Source organism: Theobroma umbraticum, unplaced genomic scaffold (assembly GCF_002168275.2).
Source record: "Theobroma umbraticum cultivar Fairchild unplaced genomic scaffold, ASM216827v3 scaffold_147.0, whole genome shotgun sequence".
NCBI lineage: Eukaryota > Viridiplantae > Streptophyta > Magnoliopsida > Malvales > Malvaceae > Theobroma > Theobroma umbraticum.
The window spans coordinates 8,380,912-8,402,168 of record NW_018397259.1 but is presented as its reverse complement, the minus strand read 5'-3'; the positions used below and the strand labels follow the sequence as shown (position 1 = coordinate 8,402,168).

At 35.0% G+C, this 21,257-nt stretch overlaps 3 protein-coding genes and 1 pseudogene across 3 annotated transcripts in view; all 4 read left to right on the top strand.

The window, feature by feature from the left end:
- Window positions 1-2,262: 2,262 nt before the first annotated feature.
- LOC110415849 (purine permease 3-like) lies at window positions 2,263-12,175 on the top strand (annotated as a pseudogene).
- A 1,302-nt stretch (window positions 12,176-13,477) lies between these two features.
- On the top strand, window positions 13,478-14,659 carry LOC110415536 (protein LEAD-SENSITIVE 1-like). The gene is made up of 2 exons (XM_021427214.1): window positions 13,478-13,594; window positions 13,990-14,659. Exons 1-2 carry the CDS (start codon window positions 13,516-13,518, stop codon window positions 14,481-14,483), a joined length of 573 nt encoding a protein of 190 aa, XP_021282889.1. The 5' UTR covers window positions 13,478-13,515; the 3' UTR covers window positions 14,484-14,659.
- A 1,986-nt stretch (window positions 14,660-16,645) lies between these two features.
- Window positions 16,646-17,898, top strand: LOC110415714 (protein LEAD-SENSITIVE 1-like). The gene is made up of 2 exons (XM_021427413.2): window positions 16,646-16,750; window positions 16,982-17,898. The coding sequence occupies exons 1-2, from the start codon at window positions 16,669-16,671 to the stop codon at window positions 17,464-17,466; spliced, it is 567 nt and encodes a 188-aa protein (XP_021283088.1). The 5' UTR covers window positions 16,646-16,668; the 3' UTR covers window positions 17,467-17,898.
- A 1,895-nt stretch (window positions 17,899-19,793) lies between these two features.
- The window catches only part of LOC110415627 (protein LEAD-SENSITIVE 1-like), a 3,076-nt gene continuing 1,612 nt past the window's right edge, over window positions 19,794-21,257 (top strand). The window contains exon 1 of the mRNA XM_021427331.1: window positions 19,794-19,803. Coding sequence (XP_021283006.1) covers window positions 19,794-19,803 — 10 coding nt within the window. The remainder of the gene's footprint in view (window positions 19,804-21,257) is intronic.

Below are 21,257 nucleotides of genomic sequence, written 5' to 3'. Positions count from 1 at the left end.
TCGGCTTTAGTTTATTATAAAAATAATTCATGATGAAAATGGAATTGCAAGTGAGCAAGGCTCTGGGTATCCAAAAGAAGTACATCAAGGCTGCCAGTAGCCAATATACCTGTAGGCCCTTTTCTTTGTAAATATAAAGAAAAAAAAAACTAAAAAGAGACACCTTTTATCACTAAAGGGCTTTAACCCATTGACTGGTTTCTATCTCTGCTTGCTTTAGTCTATTAATTAGGTTAGTTGCACTCTTACCATGAATCCATGCCAATCATGCATTGAAAGGCCAGCAAAAGAGTATCGCCAAATGGGAATATTGCTGTCATGAAATTGATAATTAAAATTAAAAAAATTTACGACAGATTACCATTGACTATAAAATAAACTTGTTTATTTTCTCTGTCAAGAGAGCAAGAAGCAATTGATAATTAAAATTCAATCTCAATCACTTTGAGTGCACTCAAAGTCTCAAATTAATAGCAAATCGAGACAATACATATAGAATTCACATGATTCGACTGAATGTTTATTCGCGGAACAAAAGATATAGAAATTTATTTATGATTATGCTACTAAAGTTTAATGTTCATAAACAACTTAAATTGATCTAAATTCTTTCAAAAAAAAAAATGACATATATATATATTTATATATTTTGCTCGAACAAGTTTATTTTATTAAACAAAAAAATAACTTACAAAAGCTTTACAGTCCAAAATATGATGAACTGGAAAGACAAGCATAACTCATCAGAAAGGTCAAATGACATATTGATCTTTCATTTTGCGAAACCAATTACAGCTAAAGCGCAGTGATCGATCCACACAATTTACACATGTTTCCCATACGCTTAAGTACAAAACTTGCATAACCAGCTGTTATTTAACAAAAGCAATGCTAAGTCAAATTCCACTCATATTGTTAGCCAAGATATATCTTAAGAACCATGGACTCTTGCTATCATTCTTCTTCTTATAACAAAATTTTCGCTGATTATTGTTCAATTCAGATTAGATTCTTTGTGCGTTAAGGGCTCCGTATAGAATTTGCCAATGAAGAACAGCCAGCTAGCTTATTGGCCAAATAGAAAGTTAATTGGGACAGACAGTGGCTGTTGATCAAATATTTATAAGTTATAGGCGATAGACTAACTAGCATCTGCAAGCATTCCAACGACATGTGCAGATCATCTTACACCACTTAAGGGATAAACATAAAGATTCTTTTAACCGTCTTGTCTACCTCGCTAAACTAAGAATCTTTCTTTCTTTTTTTCTTTTTTCTGATTTTGGAAGTTATGCTAATTAAAATGATTGTTTGTCTATTAGTTTGGATTTGAGGTAGTTCTTGCTTATATTAGACAAAGATTTACGAAAGACAGCTATTTCATGTTAAAGCAGTATGAACTCCATACTTGGAGTAAGAGATTCGAGTTTGAATTCGTGATAAGAAGGATGGATAGAATGAGAAAGAATTATCTTTTATTACGCAATTTATTTTTTTTTTCAATTATGAAATTCAAAATTAAATGTACCAATAAAAAAATTATTTCATAAAATACACTCAAATGTCACACCACTCGAATTAGAGTCCTTGTGATTCTTCAAAAAGATTTTTGTATCACATAAAGGTCTCCAATTTTGCCTTGGGCTTAAAAAGATTAGAAGTGAATGCATGGGAACAATTTGAAGAGCTTTGGATCGACCTCTTACCTTCCATTGTCTTTTTCCTTACTTTGTTTGATTCAACAGCATTTTCTTGGTACGAATACAAGATAGTTGCTTGAAAACCATCCAATTTGCTTTGACGCTGTCCTCCTCTCGCATTGAGCAGCGGCACAAAAAAAATTTGTGGTTGTTTTTTTTTCATTACATTCTCTTCCACATCTTCTTCTTAAAGGTCCATCAGGTTCAATCATTTCTAATAGTGCCCGTTTCCCATTGCAAAAGGCGGTGATTGTTGATGGAATCACATCAGTGGAAGGTAGAATATAGATAGGTTGTTCATGGTGATGATAAGTAGAATTTCATTTAGTTTTTCTTTGTTCTTGAAAAGCAGAATTTCATTTAGTTAACTCTATCTGTGATTCCATGTACCGATTAAATATTCATTCTTGCTTACTAGACTCATTCCCTAAGCTGAGAATTCATGGTAATAACTTATTTTAAAAATTGACATCATGTCTTGATATATCAACTTTGTTTTACTTGCTATATCTCACAATCTTTCCTTTGCAAAATCTTGTGGAACATAAACACTAGTCTAAAGATGGATATTCGCACTAGCAACGACCAAGTACCGTACAAAGAGGAGAAGATGAGCAAAGGCCTGAAGAGATCCTTGCTTGTGTTGAATTGCACACTGTTAGCCTTGGGAAATGTTGGTGGCCCCCTTATAATGAGGCTCTACTTATCGAAAGGTGGTAAGGGAGTTTGGATATCAAGCTGTTTAGAAACTGCTGGCTGGCCATTTGTGAGTTGCCTGTCACAGTTTCATACTTGCATCGTCGAAGAAAGGAGGGCCTGGGACCGAGCTTTTCTCCATTAAACCTCCTTTGTTTCTGGCTAGTGCTGTTATAGGCCTTCTTACTGTAGTGGATGACTTTTTGTATGCTCATGGTGTTGCTCGCCTCCCTGTCTCTACCTCAGCTCTGATAATTTCAACCCAATTGCCTTCACTGCTGCATTTGCCCTTCTACTGGTCAAGCAGAAGTTCACATCTTTTACCATTAACTCAGTTTTTTGTTGACTGTCGGGGCCACTGGTTCTTTCACTTCATACAAGTTCAGATCTCCCAGCAAATGAATCCAACCGACAATATTACTTGGGATTTTTATGACACTTGCCGCTTCAGCCTCTATGGATTTTGTCTTGCCGGCTACTGAGCAAACATACAAGAAAGCAAAGCAGACTATTACTTACTCTTGGTGATGGAATGCAAATGGTATTTCATTTTCAGCTACATTTTTCTGCACCATTGGGATGCATTTTCACAAAGAATTTGGGGTCATATCTCCTTGTATCAAATAGTTCACCACACTCCCCCTGTACTTTCACCACGAAGAGTAAAATAACTCTTTGTTATATTCATTAATTAGTTAATACACGTATTTATACAAGAGTTGGGTTGAGATCAGCTAACCATTTCTAAGGGGATTGGCTAACCTTTTTCTAAAGGATTTCCGATCATACCAAGATATATACATATCAATTTGAGGAGATATGGGAGAGGATTAAGGAGGTATGGGAAAGGATATAGGATTGTGATTGTTATCTTCATTGCTCCCTCTCAAGTTGAGTGTGAAGAGTTGAAACACCCAACTTGCTAAGTAACTCATGAAAACGGTCTCGCCCAAGTGCCTTAGTAAAAATATTTGCTAGCTGAAATTTTGAAGTGATGGATTGAGGAATCAAAGTTTGAGACTGAATATGCTGGTGAACAAAGTGACAATCAATTTCTATATTTTTTGTGCATTCATGGAACATTGGATTCGTTGCTATGTGGATGGTAGCTTGATTATCACAAAAAAGTGGTACTGGATTAGAACAAGGCACTTGTAGGTCTCGCAGTAACCATATTAACCAAATAATTTGGCTAGAAGTAGTGGCCATTGCTCTATAGTCTACTTCTGCAGATGAGCGTGAAACAATTGTCTACTTCTTAGATCGCCATTGGATTGGTGATGACCTAAGAAATATAATGTAGCCAGTAGTAGATTGGCAAGTGGTAGGGCATCTTGCCCAATTTGCATCACAATATGCCCAAAGAGACAATGAACTATTGGAAGGTAACAAGAGTCCTTGACTTGAAGCATTCTTGAGATATCGAAGCAAACTATTTAAGTGTGGTTGCCGAGGATTTTGCATAAATTGACTCAATAAGTCCACGACATAACTAATATCCAGCCTTGTGATGGTGAGATAAAGCAAGAGCCCAACAAGTCATTGATAAAGCCAGAGTTAGAACAGAGAGGCCTAGTATCAGATGCGAGCTTGTGTTGTGGTCTATTGGAAAGGATGAAGACTTGCTACCCATTAAACCACATTCGGACAAAATATACAATACATACTTGTGTTGGCTCAAAACTATGCCAGAAGGGGAACGAACAACTTCTATGCCCAGAAAATATTTTAATTTTCCAAGATCTTTGATGTGAAACTTCTTGTCCAAATAACGGTTTAGTTTGACATTGCGTTCTGGATCATTTCCTGTGACTATCACATCATTTACATATATCAAAACAGCAATAAAGGCTATCCCTCGATGAAACATGAAAGGAGAATGATCTGCACTAGATTGACAAAATCCAATGGCTAACAAGGCTGTAGTAAATTTTTGACTTCAATTTCTTGAGGCTTGTTTAAGTCCATAAAGAGATTTTTTCAATTTATAAACATATTGCTCCATTTTGTGGGTAAATCGTTGTGGAATCTTTATATAAACTTATTTATTCAAGTCTCCATGGAGAAATGCATTGTTGACATCAAGTTGATGTAATTCCCAATTCCATACTGAAGCTACTGTAAGCAAGCATCTGACAGTCACTAATTTAGCAATTAGTGCAAAAGTTTTATGAAAGTCCACACCTTTTATCTGAGTGTAGCTTTTAGCAACTAGTTGAGCCTTATATTGTTTCACACTTCCATCTGGGTCGTACTTAATTTTGTACACCCATTTAAAATTAATTGCTCGCTTTCCAGGTGGTAACCTACTTAAAACTAGACATGTCAAAATGGGCCTGGACCATCGTATTTGCTTTGCCATTTTAATTGCTCTTGACAACTTATGAGATTATTGGATGTGTGAGCTCTTTATCCCCTTCAGAATCTCTGTAAACCTTGGTTTTTGACAAACTATATACATATCTAGCCTTAGCAAGATCATGAATTGCACTTGCTAAATTTAGATTATGATAGGGGAAAGTTAAAATCCTGGTTTCAGATTGTAACGAACCAAAGTTCAAATCAAATATAATTTACATAGCATCATGGCATCGGATGCCTTTTTCCCTGGGTGTTCAATCGTTTCAGAGCATATTAATTCAATAAATATTATAAACAATGACCCTACAGGGAATAATAACGGTTAACTAAAATCCAAATTCGGATTATTTAGAAAAGAAACAACCAATTTGCTACTTTAACCAGTAGCTCATATATTTGCGTATTTGTTTAGCATATGCAAACATTTCGTCACGCTCAATGCGTCACACACCAGCTAATTAATATCAGTCAAATTGATTCTTGATTGCTTTATCTTCAGAATTTCTTTCTGCTTTATTGATCTCCACTTTTCTTGGATCTCTATGCATCTCACAAAAAAAAAAAACAAACACAAAAATTCCGATTGGGAATTTACTAGACTCCCCTTAAAAACTCTTATTATGTTTGATTTCACGGACGCTAGTTTCTAATAATCTCTTGCTCATTGTAGGCAATTCCAAGAGAGGCAAGTAAATTTGAGCTAGGGCAATCAACATGCTATCTGGTAATCCTGTTGAGTGCAATCTTATGGGCTTATGGCAGCTCTTCATGGAGACTGTTGGACTAATTTTCTCTGGCTTCCTCATTGCTGTCTGGCATAATAATTGCAGCTCTGCTTCTGGTGACAGAATCTGTTAGAACAACTAAAGAAACTTAGAAATTGGCTTCAAGCGGTGTACAATCCCACTGTCCTTAAGTTTATTCGCCCCTACTTGTAGTGTACAAAAAGAGTTACCGGCGTATAAACCTCGAAGATACAATGAAGCCCAGTGATTGATGGCGTTTGCACTGACGAAATCAATCCACTGAGCACTCACCGGAGTATAACAAGATTATCAAACTCTATAATATTTTTTCTGCAGGAAAATAGTTATAGAAGAAAACTTGGAAGATGTTTGAGGAAGAAGAATGAGAGATATACTGTTTTCTCTTCTTTTTCATTGGATAAGGAGGGTCATCTTTTATAGCATAATGCCTGTTCTCAACAGACACTATTTGTGTCTGTTTCAAAGATTGCTTTGTTGTGTTTTCCAACAGACGTGACTCTTTCTTATTTTATAGTTATAGTGTCATTGATTTAATTTTCAACAGACACAACCCTTCTTTAAATTTCCAACAGTCACAACTTTCCTTCTATTCGTATATAAAATCATATTTTATTTGAAAATGTCCAACAATCCCCCACCATTTTCAAATTAATCAAATTTTTCGATAATCTTGGAAATCAATTGCAAAAATGAAGTGTCTTCCGATTGAACCTTCACTAGTGAAAAACTATTAAAGTTAACCGAAATGCATGGTAGACTCTGCCTTGAACCAGCTATTCCATTGGTTAACCGAACACATTCACACAATGATTTCAAACCAATGAATGACCAGTATCCGGCGACGTTTTTATGCATGCTCCATATCCTCTTTTCATGAGTGCTGTTAGAGCCAAGCTCTTGAACTCCTAGAAGTGGCCACACTTCACACTCACATAGGTAGATCCCATGAATGCCCCCGTAACTAAAGCATTCTAACAAATTATGTTATGGGTCTATTAGATATATAACTCATCCTTTCCTTATCATTACAGTCCCTAGCACTTCACTTAGGATGAATATAACATATTATATTATAGTGCTAGCAGCCACATACAAATGATGTACTTTGTCTCATTAACTCAAGACTTGACTTATACCAAGCGTTGAGTGAGTTTCCACATGGGTGACTTTCAATTTATGAGCTGAGTCCCATCCTTTTGAGTCTTATTTACAAGATTCTAGCAAGATTTTTGTTAAAGGATCCGTCAAATTTTCACTAGACTCACAAATTATAGTGATCACCCATCAGAAATTAATTGTCTAACATAGCTATGTCTTAATCCAATAGTCTAGACTTTCCATTATTCACTTGGCTATATTTGCTTAGAGTGCTTCACTATCACACGGAAGAAATTGGAAATGGTTAGGCCATAAAGGACCCATAGATAAATTCTAGCCATTCAGCTCCTTGGTGCAGCAGCCAATGCATAATTCGGCTGCCATGGTAGAATCAGTTATCATTTTGTCTTGGACCCCCAGAATGGCACCCCCACCAGCATGAAGATCCATCCACTTTGTGAAGCTGATCTTCTAACTTGAATCCAACTAGCATCCGAATATCCTTCTAGTACTGATGGATATCCATTATGCAAAGTCCATAATTAATTTTTTTTTAAATATCTAGTACTCGATTTATGGCTTGCCAAGCAAAGTGCCTGGATACTTGTATATCTACTCAATTTTCAACAGCAAATGCTATATCTGCCTTGTACTGCATGCATACATCAAAAAAACATTAACTCTGTCAATATTAATTTGTCAAACAGTCTATCAGATATAGTTACTTAATTATATTTAATCTCATTTAATTAACCATATGAACACCATAACACATTATATCTATATAAATTATTATTCATAATTATCCTACAATCATCCACATATCTTCCATAGACCACTCACTCTATAAAAATAAAAATATCTGGAATTAGCTTATATGCATTCCAGATTCATTTATGTTGTAGCCATTGGCTAAAACATTTCATCAAATTTTGTGCCACTGTTTTGGTGCTTGTAAGCCCATATAATGACTGACAAGTTACAAACTTTATGCTCTTGTCCTAAAACCAATCCAAACCCTCTCTTAAAATGTTTTGACCCATTTGGTGAATTATCAAACTTTTATATTGATGCAAGGATATTAGAAGTCTAATGTTGTAGTAATTCTTGCTACTGGAGCATAAGTATCAAGTAGTCAATCCCCTGCTTTGCGTAAACCTTTGGCTACTAATCTTGCTTGAACTTGTCTATGGTTCCATCTACTTTCATTTTCTTTTTAAAAATCCATTTACAACCCATTGATTTGGAACCTGGTGGAAGATCAACCAAAATCCAAGTATTATTTCCCATTATTGAGTCCATCTCATCATGGATTGCTTCCTTCCAAAAATGCAGAATCTTGAGACTTCATGTGCCTTCGTCATATGTAACAGGGTCCGATTCTAAATTAAAACAATAAGGAATCTTATTGTTATATTTTCTCCCGTCCTCTATAAGGAACATATAAAAAGTCTGGACCAAAATCTTTATCTTTCTAGCCCTTTTGCTTTTCCTTACTTCTGAGCTAGATTCATCATTAATTTTATTTGTTCTAATGGAATGACATGTGATTGAATGATTGTTAGTGCTGTAGTTGCCTTAAAACAGATTTGAATCTATTCTCATCAATATTGCATCTCTTGATTCAATAACAGTATTGATTGGAATTGAATCATTTGGTTCAATTAACATGACCTATATGCTTTACTATGTTGTGCATATCCTATGAATATGCATTATATTCCTCTTTCACCCAATTTCTTCTTTGGGTTCCGGAACTTTAACTACAGCTCTACACCCCAAATCTTCATATAACTAAGTTTGGTTTCCTTTTCTTCCATTGTTCATATGGGGTCTTTTTAGTTTCCTTTATAGGAACTTTATTTAATATGTGACAAGCTGTTAACAAAGCTTCTCCCCAAAAACCTTTCCAAACTTGAATATGATAACATAGCATTTACCATTTCAATCAAGACCCTATTCTTCCTTTCTGCTACACCATTATGCTGTGTGTTTAGGTGCTGAATATATGGATTATTCCAATAGATCCAAAATAACTTGGACTATAATATCTCCACCTCTATCTGATCTTAAACATTTGATAAAAGATTCACATTGTAATTCAACTTCTAATTTATAAACCTTAAATATCAAGCACTTCATCTTTAGAATGCAATAAATATACATAGCAATATCTAGAAAATCATCAATGAATGTGACAAAATATTCTTTCCAGCGTAGTGTACTATGCATATCGACACATCACTATGTATAATTCAAATATTTAGTATTTCTTTAACTTTAGGAAAAGGATTTCTAGTTATTGTTAGCATGCATGTATTGCATTTATCAATATTTAGATTAAATTTTGGAATCAAGTCCATTTATACATACATTCAATCTTCTATAATTTTAAATGTCCTAACTAATCCACAATAAGAGACTCATATAGCAGAAACAACTATTTGTTTTATTATTAAAATATTTAATTGATATTCACACACCATGTAACCTTTTCCAACAATGTACCCCCCTTGGACAGAATGAATTGCTCCAATACAAGTTTGAACCCAAACTATTAATAGACATACACTAAATTTTCTAACTTCTGGAACATAGTAAACATTCTTTCAAGTTAGATTTTCCCAGAAAGTAAACTCAAGTTCAACAGTCCCTTTGCCTTTAAGGTTGCTGTGGAAGAATTTCCCATGTAAGGAAATTTCCATAGTCACTTGGAGTGAAATTCTTGAACAAATTCTTGTCATTGCACACATGTTGGTTGCTCCTGAATCAATCCACCACATCATTTTCTTCAACCATATTGATTCTTGAAATCATGGCTACAAAGTTTTCAGAAGCAACACCATTTGAAAAAGTAATTTTCTTCTTCAATAATCGACATTCCCTTTGAAATGTCCTGGTTCCACAATGGAAGCATTGCTTTTTTCTTTCTTTTGAATTTCAGACCATTAGCTCTTGGTTGAACTTCTTTTGGCAGTGTTTAGTGGTCGTCCTTCTCCACCATGTACTTGGCTTCACCAGAAACAGCGACTTGCTCTTGTTTCCTATATTCCCTTCAATTCGAAGATGATTTGCCAAAGCCTCAAGAGTTATTCTTCCTTTTTTGTTTTGTTTCAGACTTCTTTTAAAGTCTTTCCATGATGGAGTAGGAAGTTGTCTATAATGGAGGATACAACTATAGTTTCATCCATGTTCATTTTAATATTGTAAACTGATTAAGCATTCTTCAATCTTCCTTAATTGTCTATAACAGAACCGCCCATCTACCATTGATAATTAAAAAGCGAAACTAACCCCAAAAAGGCGACCGCAGAACGGCGCAGAAATGCGAACAGCCAGGGAGCGCGAGAGACCTCCAGCGCGGGGACACGACGACCCAGTCACACAAGCAAAAGAACCGATCACAGACGCACCTCCGCGTCAACCCTACAAGGCCATAGGACCGACGCACACGAATCTATCAGACTATGAGACACAGCAGGCCCCCGACACGTCCCTACCCAGCCTCCACGTTAACTAGGAGGAGGGACGGAAATGGATGAAACTATACTTGTCATCCTCCATCTATAGGACATCAAGCTTCCCTCCATCATGGAAAGACTTTACAAAGAAACGTCTGAAACACAAAAAGGAAGAAATAACTCTTGAGGCGTGTTGCCACAATCATCCTTTCCCCAACTTGGAAGAGGAATATAGCGAAACCAAGAGCAAAGGGCCGTGGGTTGTTGGTGAAAAGCCCAAGATAACAGGGGTGGAGGAAGGAACCAGGACCCACGAAAGTCAGCGAATGAGTGAAAAAACAGCCAAACACGGAAGACGAGCGATGAAGGAGACGGGTCCTGGGCCTACTCGAGGGGAGCAGGGCCCAGAACGAAGAGAGCCAGTCAAGGCGGCGGACACCAAACAAGGGGGCGCGGAAAGAGGCGGGGGAACCAGAGAGGGTACGAGCCGTGAAACCAAGACGAGAGGGGGGGGGGGAACAGGGGGCGTGGGCACAGCCACGGCAGGCGGCCCGTGTTAGTGGTGTGCGCAAGAGGTGGACTGGAGAGGGCCCACAACAGGGAATCGACTCAGGTAAGCCGGATCGTGTACCCGCTGGCCCACCGGTGTGACCCCGCGTAGTGGGTCCTAGTTCTTGGGGGGGGTGCGGGCGTGTGGTCGCCGAGTACGGAGCCGTGGGCTGTCCCGGAAGAGAAGGTATCAGTTCTGGGGGTGTGCGCCTTTTTGTTGGTTCACGACTTCTTTTAAACGTCGTCTCTCCATGATGTGGAGGAGTTTTGGGGTGTGTCGGTAATCTGGCAGATACACACTATAGTTTCACTCATTCTATTTTATATTGCTTTAAACTGATTACAGCATTCTTTCAATTTCCTGTAATTGTCTATATAATCATGAACGCCCATCTACCATTGATTAATTAATAAAAGCGCACTAACCAAGGAAATTTCTTATCTTGTTGCATCTTTCTGTTATGTACCTGGCTTCCAGTGTTGTGTCCCATAATTCTTTTGCAGTAGCCTCGTTCTGGTATGTGTCAAATAAGCATCATCAGCCAAACCATTCAAGATGTGACATTTGCACATTATAATCGCATATTCGTTCCCATTTTTGCCTTTCTTCTCGTTTGCAGCCAACAGATTCATTTCTCCTTCATCTTGGTCTAGGTGTTGTCAAAACATAGACAACTTTCAAAGTTGATAATAGGAAAGTATCTTCTGTCTGCCATCTTGGAAAGATTATTGCCATCAAACGTCGATCTAATTTTACAAAGTGCAGAAGCCAATTCTCTTAGTGTTCCGCTATGCAGCAGCCATTTGTTGGAACGAGATTAAAACCTTAAGCATTGTTAAGAAACACTAACTGAAAACTTAGAAATTGGCCTCAAGGGAGTGTATCAATGCCACTGTCCTTAAGTTTTATTCGCCCCTACTTGTAGTGTACCAAAAGAATTACCGGCGTATAAACCTCGAAGATACAATGAAAGCACCAGTGAATTGATGGCGTTTTGCACTGACGAAATCAATCCACTGAGCACTCACACCGGAGTATACAAGATTATCAAACTTCTATAATATTTTTTCTGCAGGAAAATAGTATAGAAGAAAACTTGGAAGATGTTTGAGGAAGAAGAATGAGAGATATTCTGTTTTTCTCTTCTTTTTCATTGGATAAGAGGGTCATCTTTTATAGGCTCATAGATGCCTGTTCTCAACAGACACCTATTTGTGTCTGGTTCAAAGAGTTGCTTCTGTGGTGTTTCCAACAGACTGGACTCTTTTCTTATTTTATAGTGTCATTGATATTAATTTTCAACAGACACAACCCTTCTTTTAATTTCAACAGTCACAACTTTCCTTCTATTTCGATATAAAATCATATTTTTATTTGAAAATGTCCAACAGAATCTTTAGCTGTATTGTTCTTCCATGAAAGTTCCAGGTTGAAAAAGCTATATCCGTTGTTTCATCTCTTTGGGGATCTCTGTCTTACTTCTATGGAGTGCTCCAAGAAAACAAGAAGAAAAATCAGGCTTCGGAAAAAGAAATGGCCTAGTATGTACTTCATTGCATGCAAATGAAAGTAATTGTCACCTAAAGCACAGCGATCGATCCAGCCAATTTACACATGTTTCCCACAGGCCTAAGCACAAAACTTGCATAACCAGCTGTTATTTTAACATAAGCAATGCTAAAAGTCAAATTCCACTCCTAGTAGATTTTGTGTGTTAAAAGTTGTTACTAAGAGATATCTTAATTTAAGCACCATGAGCTCTTGCTATCATTCTTCTTCTTATAATAACAGTTTTTCCACTTATTATTGTTCAATTCAGATAAGATTCATATAGAATTTGCCAATGAAGAACAGCCAGCTAGCATATTGGCCCAGATAGAAAGTTAATTGGGACAGATAGTGACTGTTGATCAAATACTTATAAGTTATATGCCATAGACTAACTAGCATCTGCAAGCATTCCAACGCCATGTGCAGATCATCTTACACCACTTAAATTGATAAAGGTAATGATTCTTTTAACTGTCTTGTCTACCTACCTAAACTAGGAACCTTTCCTTTTTTTTTCTTTCTTCTGATTTTGGAAGTTATGCTAATTAAAATGATTGTTCGTCTATTAGTATGGATTTGATATAGTAATTGCTTATATTAGGTAAAGATTTATGAAAAACAGATATTTCATGTAAAAACATTAAGAATTCGAAAATTCAAGTAAAAGATTTGAGTTTGAATTTGTGATAAGGGGATGTAATAGGAAAAATGGATAGAATGAGAAAAAATTATTTCTTATTATGTAATTTAATTTTTTTTGCTCAGTTATATAATTCAAAAGTAAGTGTATCAAAAAAAAGTTGTAATGTAAAATATATTCAAACGTCACATATAAGATGTCACACCACTAAAATTAAAGTTCTGATGATTCTTCGGAAAGATTTTTATATCGCATAAGATCTCCATTTTGATTCTATCTTTGGCTTAAAAGGATTAAAAGTGAATGCATAGGAACAATTTGAAGAGGTTTGGATCGAGCTCTCTTACCTTCCATCCTCTTTTTTCTTTGTTTGATTCAACATTCCTCCCTATGGATTTTCCCAAAAGGAAAAAAAAATTCAAAACCTATGTGGAAGAATAGAAATTAATTGAAGTAAACAAAACTTTTCTCTCAATCCAAACACCCCAATAATAGAGCATCAATCCCCCACCACTAATTGATACTGTTAGACAAAAGGGATTCTTCCTACAACGTGTTGGCGCCTTGCTATATGATTCTCCATTTATTCTCAGCTGCTTTCTCTTCACTATCTTTATTTCCATCTATATATACAATCCCAGAGTTTATAATGAGGTAGTCAACTTAAACTCATAAGGCAGAAGAAGAAAAGATGCCTGTGAGACGCGATGCCCTCCGACCGGGTGATCACATCTATTCTGATCGCTGTGCTTCTATCTACTTTCACCATGGTATACTCTTTTATTCATTAATTTAATTGGTTTCTTTTTCTCAGTTTCCGTTTCTTTTTTGTTCAATCGGGGTAGGGAAGAGCAACCGAGTAGAGTGATGGAACTTGAATATTTGGACACCTCCTGTCATTAATAATTTATACATTGGAATATTTGATTCAGTAATTGATGCATAACTTTCTGTTTTAAAATTTAGATTTGAATCTTCTTTTGTTTAATAATAATAATAGTTTATAATCCAATATCAAGAATGTATAATTAATTTTTTGGGGTAAGCATTGGTTTTTTAAAATTTGTGTAAGCATAGAGTAGAATCTAATTCAGAGTTTATAGCCCCCAAACTGTCTTCCTTCCTGGTAAATTTCTAACGATATGTTTCCCTGCTTTCATGCAAGGCATATATGTGGGGAAAGGAGCTGTGACCAAGTCGGATGATGAAAAAGAAGAGATAGACGATGCGGTTATTCACTTCATGGGAGTAGGCAAATCCAGCAGTCGAAGTGCATGCAAAAGATGTGGGCACAGCTCTCGAAGAATTGGGGTTGTAATAACCTGCCTTGACTGCTTCCTCGAAGGCCACTCACTCTATGTTTATGAATATGACGTCCCTTACTTGAAGTTGCGTTTCAAAAGGAGTGGAACTTGCAGCGTTAACCCTAGCAGGCCGGCAAATGAGGTTGTCGACACAGCATTTGACATCCTCCAAAACCAATCCTTCGGTAAAAAGTACAATTTTTTCTTCAACAATTGCGAGGACTTTGCAACGCGGTGCAAGACAGGTGAGGCGATGAGCAATCAGTTTGCTGGCTTGTTCTTTGGGTTTAGTTTGCCTGGTGTTGTGGGTTATAGGGCTGCAAAAGGGGTCTACGAGGCTATCACTGAGGACTAAAGGAATACTTCAAGAGGAAAGCTCAAGAAAGCGAAGGAAAGGACCCAGGCTATCTTAGACTTTTCAATATCCATCAATAAATTGTCACTTGGCTTCGGCTGGGGGTTCTGACTTTGTAGTTTCATCCTGTCTTTAGTACTATAAAAATGAAAATAAATAAATATCCATTATCTAAATCATTAAGCAAGTACATTTTAATTTCCTTTAAATTGTCAACCCACTTTTGATTCTTGATTTAAAAGGTTTGAATCTATACATCGTCATTCGTAAATAACAAGTAAAATTAAAATTTGAATTAGTAATTAAAAAGACATTTTTCAAGATAGTAGACTCAAGTCGACATTTTTTGTATTTTTTTCAATAGATGACAAATGATATTTTTTTTTCAAAGAAACAACTTAAGTTTTAACATACTATATACATTATATATTTGTTTCAAATTATGTGACAAATTTTTTTTGAGGAAATTAATATGAGACAAATTGTAAGTTGACATCAATGATTGCAGATCAGTAAGCTTAATTCTTTAATTGTTTAAGGGTTTTGTTTAGTACATGATTTCCCTACTTAAAAGAGTATGGGTTTAAATCCTACTTTCCTAAAAAAAAAAGAAAGAAAGTAAATCTAACTTATTCTTAGGATGTTAATGATTTAGCGAATAAACTTGTAAAAGTCGGTATTAATGTTTAATTAGCCTCTTGTTGTGAATTGAATAGCTATGTTTTGGGATGCTCTTGACATGTACTACTTGTAGTGAGTTTTTTAATAAGTGACTTTGCTTCTGCAAAAACCAAGCTTAATTGTGCCATTATATTTGCTTTGCCATTTTAATTGCTCTTGACGGCTTATTAGATTATTGGATGTGTGAGGTCTTTAAGCCTCTTCAGAATCTTCGTAAACCTTGGTTTTTTGACGAACTATATACATATCTAGCCTTAGCAAGATCATGAATTGCACTTGGTAAATTCTGATTATTATAAGGGAAAGTTAAAATCCTGGATTTCAGATTGTAATTAATCACAGCTCAAATCAAATATAATTTACATAGCATCATAACATCGGATGCTTTTTTCCCTGGGTGTTCAATCGTTTCAGAGCATATTAATTCAATAAAATATTATAAACAATGACCCTACCAGGAATAATAACTGTTAATTAAAACCAAAATTCGGATTATGTAGAAAAGAAACAACCAATTTTCTACTTTAACCAGAAGCTCATATACTTGCGTATTTGTTTATCATATGCAAACATTTCGTCACGCTTCATGCGTCACACCACCAGCTAATTAATATTCAGTCAAATTGATTCTTGATTGCTTTGTCTTCAGAATTTATTATTGCTTTATATGCTTCTCCAATCTTTTCTTGGATTCTCTATGAATTCTCACAAAAGAAAAAAACAAAAACAAAAAAAATTCCAAGTGGGAATTTTGAAGGAAAAAAAATCTCTTTGCTCCACTTGTTTCTCATCCAAATGCAATGATGCTGTACTCCACAATCATTGATTAAGTAATAGGATTATTATTAAATATATTGATCGTAATTTTTTTTTTCAATTGTCTAAACCCACATGTGAAGTTATAACGCAACTGCTGTGTATTAAATAATTGAATTAATGTTTGATAAGAGATTTCTTTTGATATAATGCTTTAAAAATTTTTTAAACTATTTAAGAATATTTAAATAAATTTTTATTTTTCTATCTTATTTAATTAAACTTATATAATTTTATTTTGAATCAAATAAGTGTTTATAACTAACGTAGCGTTACTTGTCATTTATGTCATATAGCGCTGATATCGCATTGACATGAAAATTAAAAATACCACATGGATTTTTTTAACTATTATGCTATTTTTTATTAAGTAAGGAGAATTCAAATTTAATTATTTGAGTATACAAGCACCAATTATTAGATTAAATACTTGAGTGCTCGACAAAAGGATTTTCCTTATTAACCTTGTAGAACTTTTTTTTTTCTTTGTTTCCATAAACAAGAATCTGATTAGAAGATTGCTACGTCGTTCAGTTTTACATTTCTTATTATCAATATATATTCTCCATTTTAAGCATTGGATTCTCCTGTTTTAACTGTCTGGCTTGCATCAGCCTTTTCATCTATATATTTGCAGTATTCATACGATGTTGAGACAACTTAGAGAAAAAAGAACTGAAGAAGGAAGATGAAAACTGTTAGACGAGACGCGCTTCAACCGGCGGATCACATCTATACTGATTGTAGTTGGAGACTATACTATCACCATGGTATGTATGTGTATTTTCTCTTTTCTATTTTTGTTCTATTGGGACCTTGAATATTATTATGCAACTCCCAAATTTGACTAATTAGTCTTCAAATCCAACAAGTATTTAAAGAGGAGTAAGGATCTATGTTAATCTAACTTAGAGTTTTGGGAAACTATAATTTAAGTCCACCGTGTCCTCCATTTCTTCACGTTTTCCCTTCCTTTCTCAATTTTCTTGCTTTGACGCCAGGCATATATGTGGGCAAAGGCAAGGTCACTAACCCCAAAAATGGAGAACAAAGAGAAATAGATGATGCAGTAATTCATTTATTTGGACCTACCAAGAACAGTTCAAAAGCTCAATGCCAACAATGTTTTCACCTGCCTCAAAATGCTGGGGTTTCTATAACCTGCCTTGACTGCTTCCTTGGAGGTCACTCCCTCTATGTCTATAAATACGATGTCTCCTACTGGAAGTTGCGGTTTAAGAGGAGTGGAACTTGCAGTGTTTGGTCTTCCAAGCCAGCGGATGAGGTTATTCAGACAGCATTTACTCTCCTGGAGGAAAACTCCTTCGGAAACTACCACTTTTTGTTTAACAACTGCGAGGACTTCGCAACCTACTGCAAAACAGGTCAGGCCACGAGCAATCAGGCAGCTGGGGTCTTATTTGGATTTGGCTTGCCTGGTGTTGTCGGTTACAATGCTGTAAAAGAATTGTACTTCAGGAATTGAGAAAGAATAAAAACTGATGAAAGTGGTCTTATTTTGTTGGTACTCAACTTAATGGAAAGGCTTTATTTTAGGCTTTGGAATGTCAACAACTAAGTGGTAAATTGGCTTGGCTTCGGTGGAAGGGTGGGGTGAGGATAATGTTGGTAAAGGCCCAGGATGTGAAGTTTACTGCTCTCTTTATCTTGTACCAAAAAAAGAAAAAAAGAAATCACTAAATAAATGGTAGTTCTTATTTGAAGCACTGAGATTCAAGCCTTGTTCTCTTTGGTTTTTTTTTCTTCACTCAATCAACAGTCAATTTTATTGCGTATCAAGGTTGAAACATGAACTGGTCCTTGGCTAAAAAGCCAGACCACGAAAACAGAGAAATAGCAACTTCCCCACTTACGGGGCTGTTTTCTCATTCACAGCCCGGACCAAAACACCTTTTTCTCTTGTTTTGATCATTCGTTTGGCTCAAAATCACGAGGGAAGCTGGCCTCACAAGTTTTAAGTACTTGAGTCTAACTGTGTTAAGTTATGGCTATTAAAAATGCCGTTCATTTTTATGCTTCTTTTTTATGGAAAGGTATAAAATCTTTGGTGCATGAATTGGATTCTCTTCTTGCTGTATCTTAGATATATATCTAAATCGGATGACAGATCATGAGCTTTGTGAAAAGTGTTAGATTTTCCAGTAAAATCCTTATGTGGACTTACATTATTTATTTTTGTATTTTGTCAAAATTAGGCTAAGATAATTTGATCTTGATAGAGTGACAATATTGTAGTCCATAATATGATTTAATAAAGTGGGATAGACTCTAATGTCATATGTGGGTTTAAAAGTGTAGGCTTGGGTAGGAAACCCTAAATCCTATGATGGGTGGGACTAAGGATTCATTATATAAAAGTAAGACTATATCCCCTCTCTTGTCTACAACCACATAAAGATCTCATCCATTGGAGAGTCATAAAGAAAAAAAGAGGAAGATCCTAGTTCATTGAGTATCAGCAGTTACTCTTGTCAGTATTAAGGTTCGCTCTAAATTCCTATTATGTTAGATCTTGGATTAGTATAAATTATTTATACATAATGTTTTGTAAAATGTTTTTTTTTTGAAATTAACAAGTTGCAAAAGGTTATTGGAGAAGGCATTTCCAGGCAGTTCTACAGATGAGCCAACTACTTCGTCGACTCTTTTGCAAAAATGGGGATGAACAGGTCCCATATATTCAGTACTTACCGGGGAAAGGATCATGGGCTGCTACGGTCTTTCTGCGAATGATTCTTCAAATAAATTATTCTTTGCTTCATGCAATATTACGAGCTTCATTGTTCTTTATCCTTCTCTGATTCTAGGCATTTTTTTGTTGCTTATATTTACCTTTTCAGTTCAGCAACTTGGACTGTTGAAGTTTTGTACGCTACTTTCATTCAATAAAATGCACTTGTTTCCAAAAAAAAGAAAAAATTCTACAGTTGGGATTTTGAGTGTGGCGATGTGCTAACAGAATCCATAAGTTTTTTTTTTTTAAATGTATCTGTTGAATATATAAGACGAGACAATCACTAAAAATCAATACATCAATGTAAAATTAATATATCAATGTAAAATTAATTGTGATTTTCTGAATTTGATTAAAGTTTTCCTACAATTAACATTTTCAATTTCGTGAATTTGCTTAAAAATTCTCACAAGCTGCTGCTGCTGGCTATAATTAAGTTTTGACATATGATTTTGAACAATGAATTGGTCAGCTATGGGGTTCTAACTGGAGTTACCTGCAGAATATGAAAGCTTAGGCGTACATTTTATGCGATAAAAGCACTCCTTCGTCCAATTGTTTGCTTTAATAATTTTTCGATAAAGATGGGTCCATGGTGGCTATCATTTTCCGATATCTTTCAGAATAAATTGCCAACAACAACAGGCCAATGGACCAGATAAGAGAATTGAGACTTACGTGACTGTGGATCGATGCCAAACGACTGCAGCCTTGCAAGTTGTGCTACAATTATTAGCATCTGCAAGAATTCAAAACCGCCAGATCACGTAACGCCATCCATATAGATAAGGTACTGATCCTTTAGTTTATATATTGTCCTGCTAAAGCTAGGAACCTTTTTTATTTTAATTCACTATGAGTCTAGCTTTGATTCCTTGAACTTAGATAAAATGTCACTTTAATCCTAATTATGTTTAATATAAGATTTAAGTCCTTATACTTTTATGCTCATGTAGCGCTGAAGTGACATTAATGTGAAAGATAAAAAATATTACATGACCATATCATCATTTATTATGACATGTCAACATATTACGTCAGCACCACGTAGAATAGAAATGACAAGTGGTATTTTGATTAAGTTAATCATTAGTTATAAGAGTCTATATATTTGGCTTAAAATAAAAATATAAAAATTTATTTAATTTAAAATAAGAATACAGAGATTTGATTAAACACAAGAATAGAATAAGAGTTTATTTAAATTTTTTTGAATAATTTAAAATTTTTCTAAAATATTATGCCAGTATTCTTTTTATTCCAATGAATTATGTGAAATAATTAATTCTATGAAAAAAAAAGCTGTGAATATGTTTTAATTAATATGACGTATCTGTCAAGTCAAATGATAAAAATTTTGCCATTGTGATTTTTATGTAAAAAAAATTAAACAGCAATTGATAAATTCTATTTTTTCTTCTCTTCCTCTTTCCTCTACCTAATAGGTAAGAGCTCTTATGTATAACTACATTTTATTTGACCAAAAAAAAATACGCCAAACCTTTAATTAAAAAAGAAAAAAAAAACAGAACGGGGAGGAAATTATGCCAATTTAAGGTATGACTATATATATGTAAGCACTCATACGACACCAATATTACGTCACAGGCTCAGCATATAGTAATACTAAGCCAAGTGATTCTTCAATATGGGTTTGGCTTTGGATAAGAATATTTTCTTCTTACTTAAGTAAATTGATTTCCAGCTTTAATTCTCTATGCTATTCTAAATTAAGTAGACAATTGGACTTGAAGATGCGTGGGGATACGGGTGGCAACAGAAAGGCAGCCATCTGATAACATTAAGCTTAGGTCGATATTAAATCACATGCTCAAGCAACCCACTTGTATTTAATCTGTCATAAACATTTTAAAATAAAAAATAAATAAATTTGGAAATTCATAGGCCAATCAAAAAAAAAATACAATGAAAAATTACATGTTCTATTTTTTTGGTATGTGAGAAAAATGGTATAATGGGTTTAAGTAATAATTCTAGTGGAAATTATTGAAAATGTAATCATTATCATACAAAATAAATAAATTCAATGTGGATGGCCTTATACAAAATAAACTAGATAATATTTCCCATTAAACATTAGCCAAAGTGATTCTACACAAGATGTATTGGCCTGTATTTTCCTTTTCTTTTTCTAAGCCAAAGCATACTTCTGTAAGAAGCTAGACAATTAAACGAAATGCATATTCCTCTTATTGAAACGGTATAGATTCCTTTTTTTTTTTAAGTAAAAAAGTATAGATAATCAGAATATGGTAACCATATTTACTTTATATTTTTGATATTCTTATTCGTTCTTAGCTTTGGATTCTCTGTCCTGATTTTTGGGTTCCCAAAAATCATTCTTCCACCTATAAATTGCTGATATTTTCTTTTGCAAAGTAGACAACTCGAGCTCAATAGTTCAAAAGAAGAAATTTAAATGAGGACTACACTTATAGCAAGTTTACTTCTCTACTGATCTCATCTTGGTATTCTCTCTCCCCCTTTCTCTCTCACACACA

Excerpts from the sequence above, each read along its gene's own strand:
- LOC110415714 (XM_021427413.2), top strand. The coding sequence starts at position 16,669 with ATGAAAACTGTTAGACGAGACGCGCTTCAACCGGCGGATCACATCTAT. Across the intron at positions 16,751-16,981 it reads GAGACTATACTATCACCATG|GCATATATGTGGGCAAAGGC; the intron begins GTATGTATGTGT and ends CTTTGACGCCAG.
- LOC110415536 (XM_021427214.1), top strand. The coding sequence starts at position 13,516 with ATGCCTGTGAGACGCGATGCCCTCCGACCGGGTGATCACATCTATTCT. Across the intron at positions 13,595-13,989 it reads TTCTATCTACTTTCACCATG|GCATATATGTGGGGAAAGGA; the intron begins GTATACTCTTTT and ends CTTTCATGCAAG.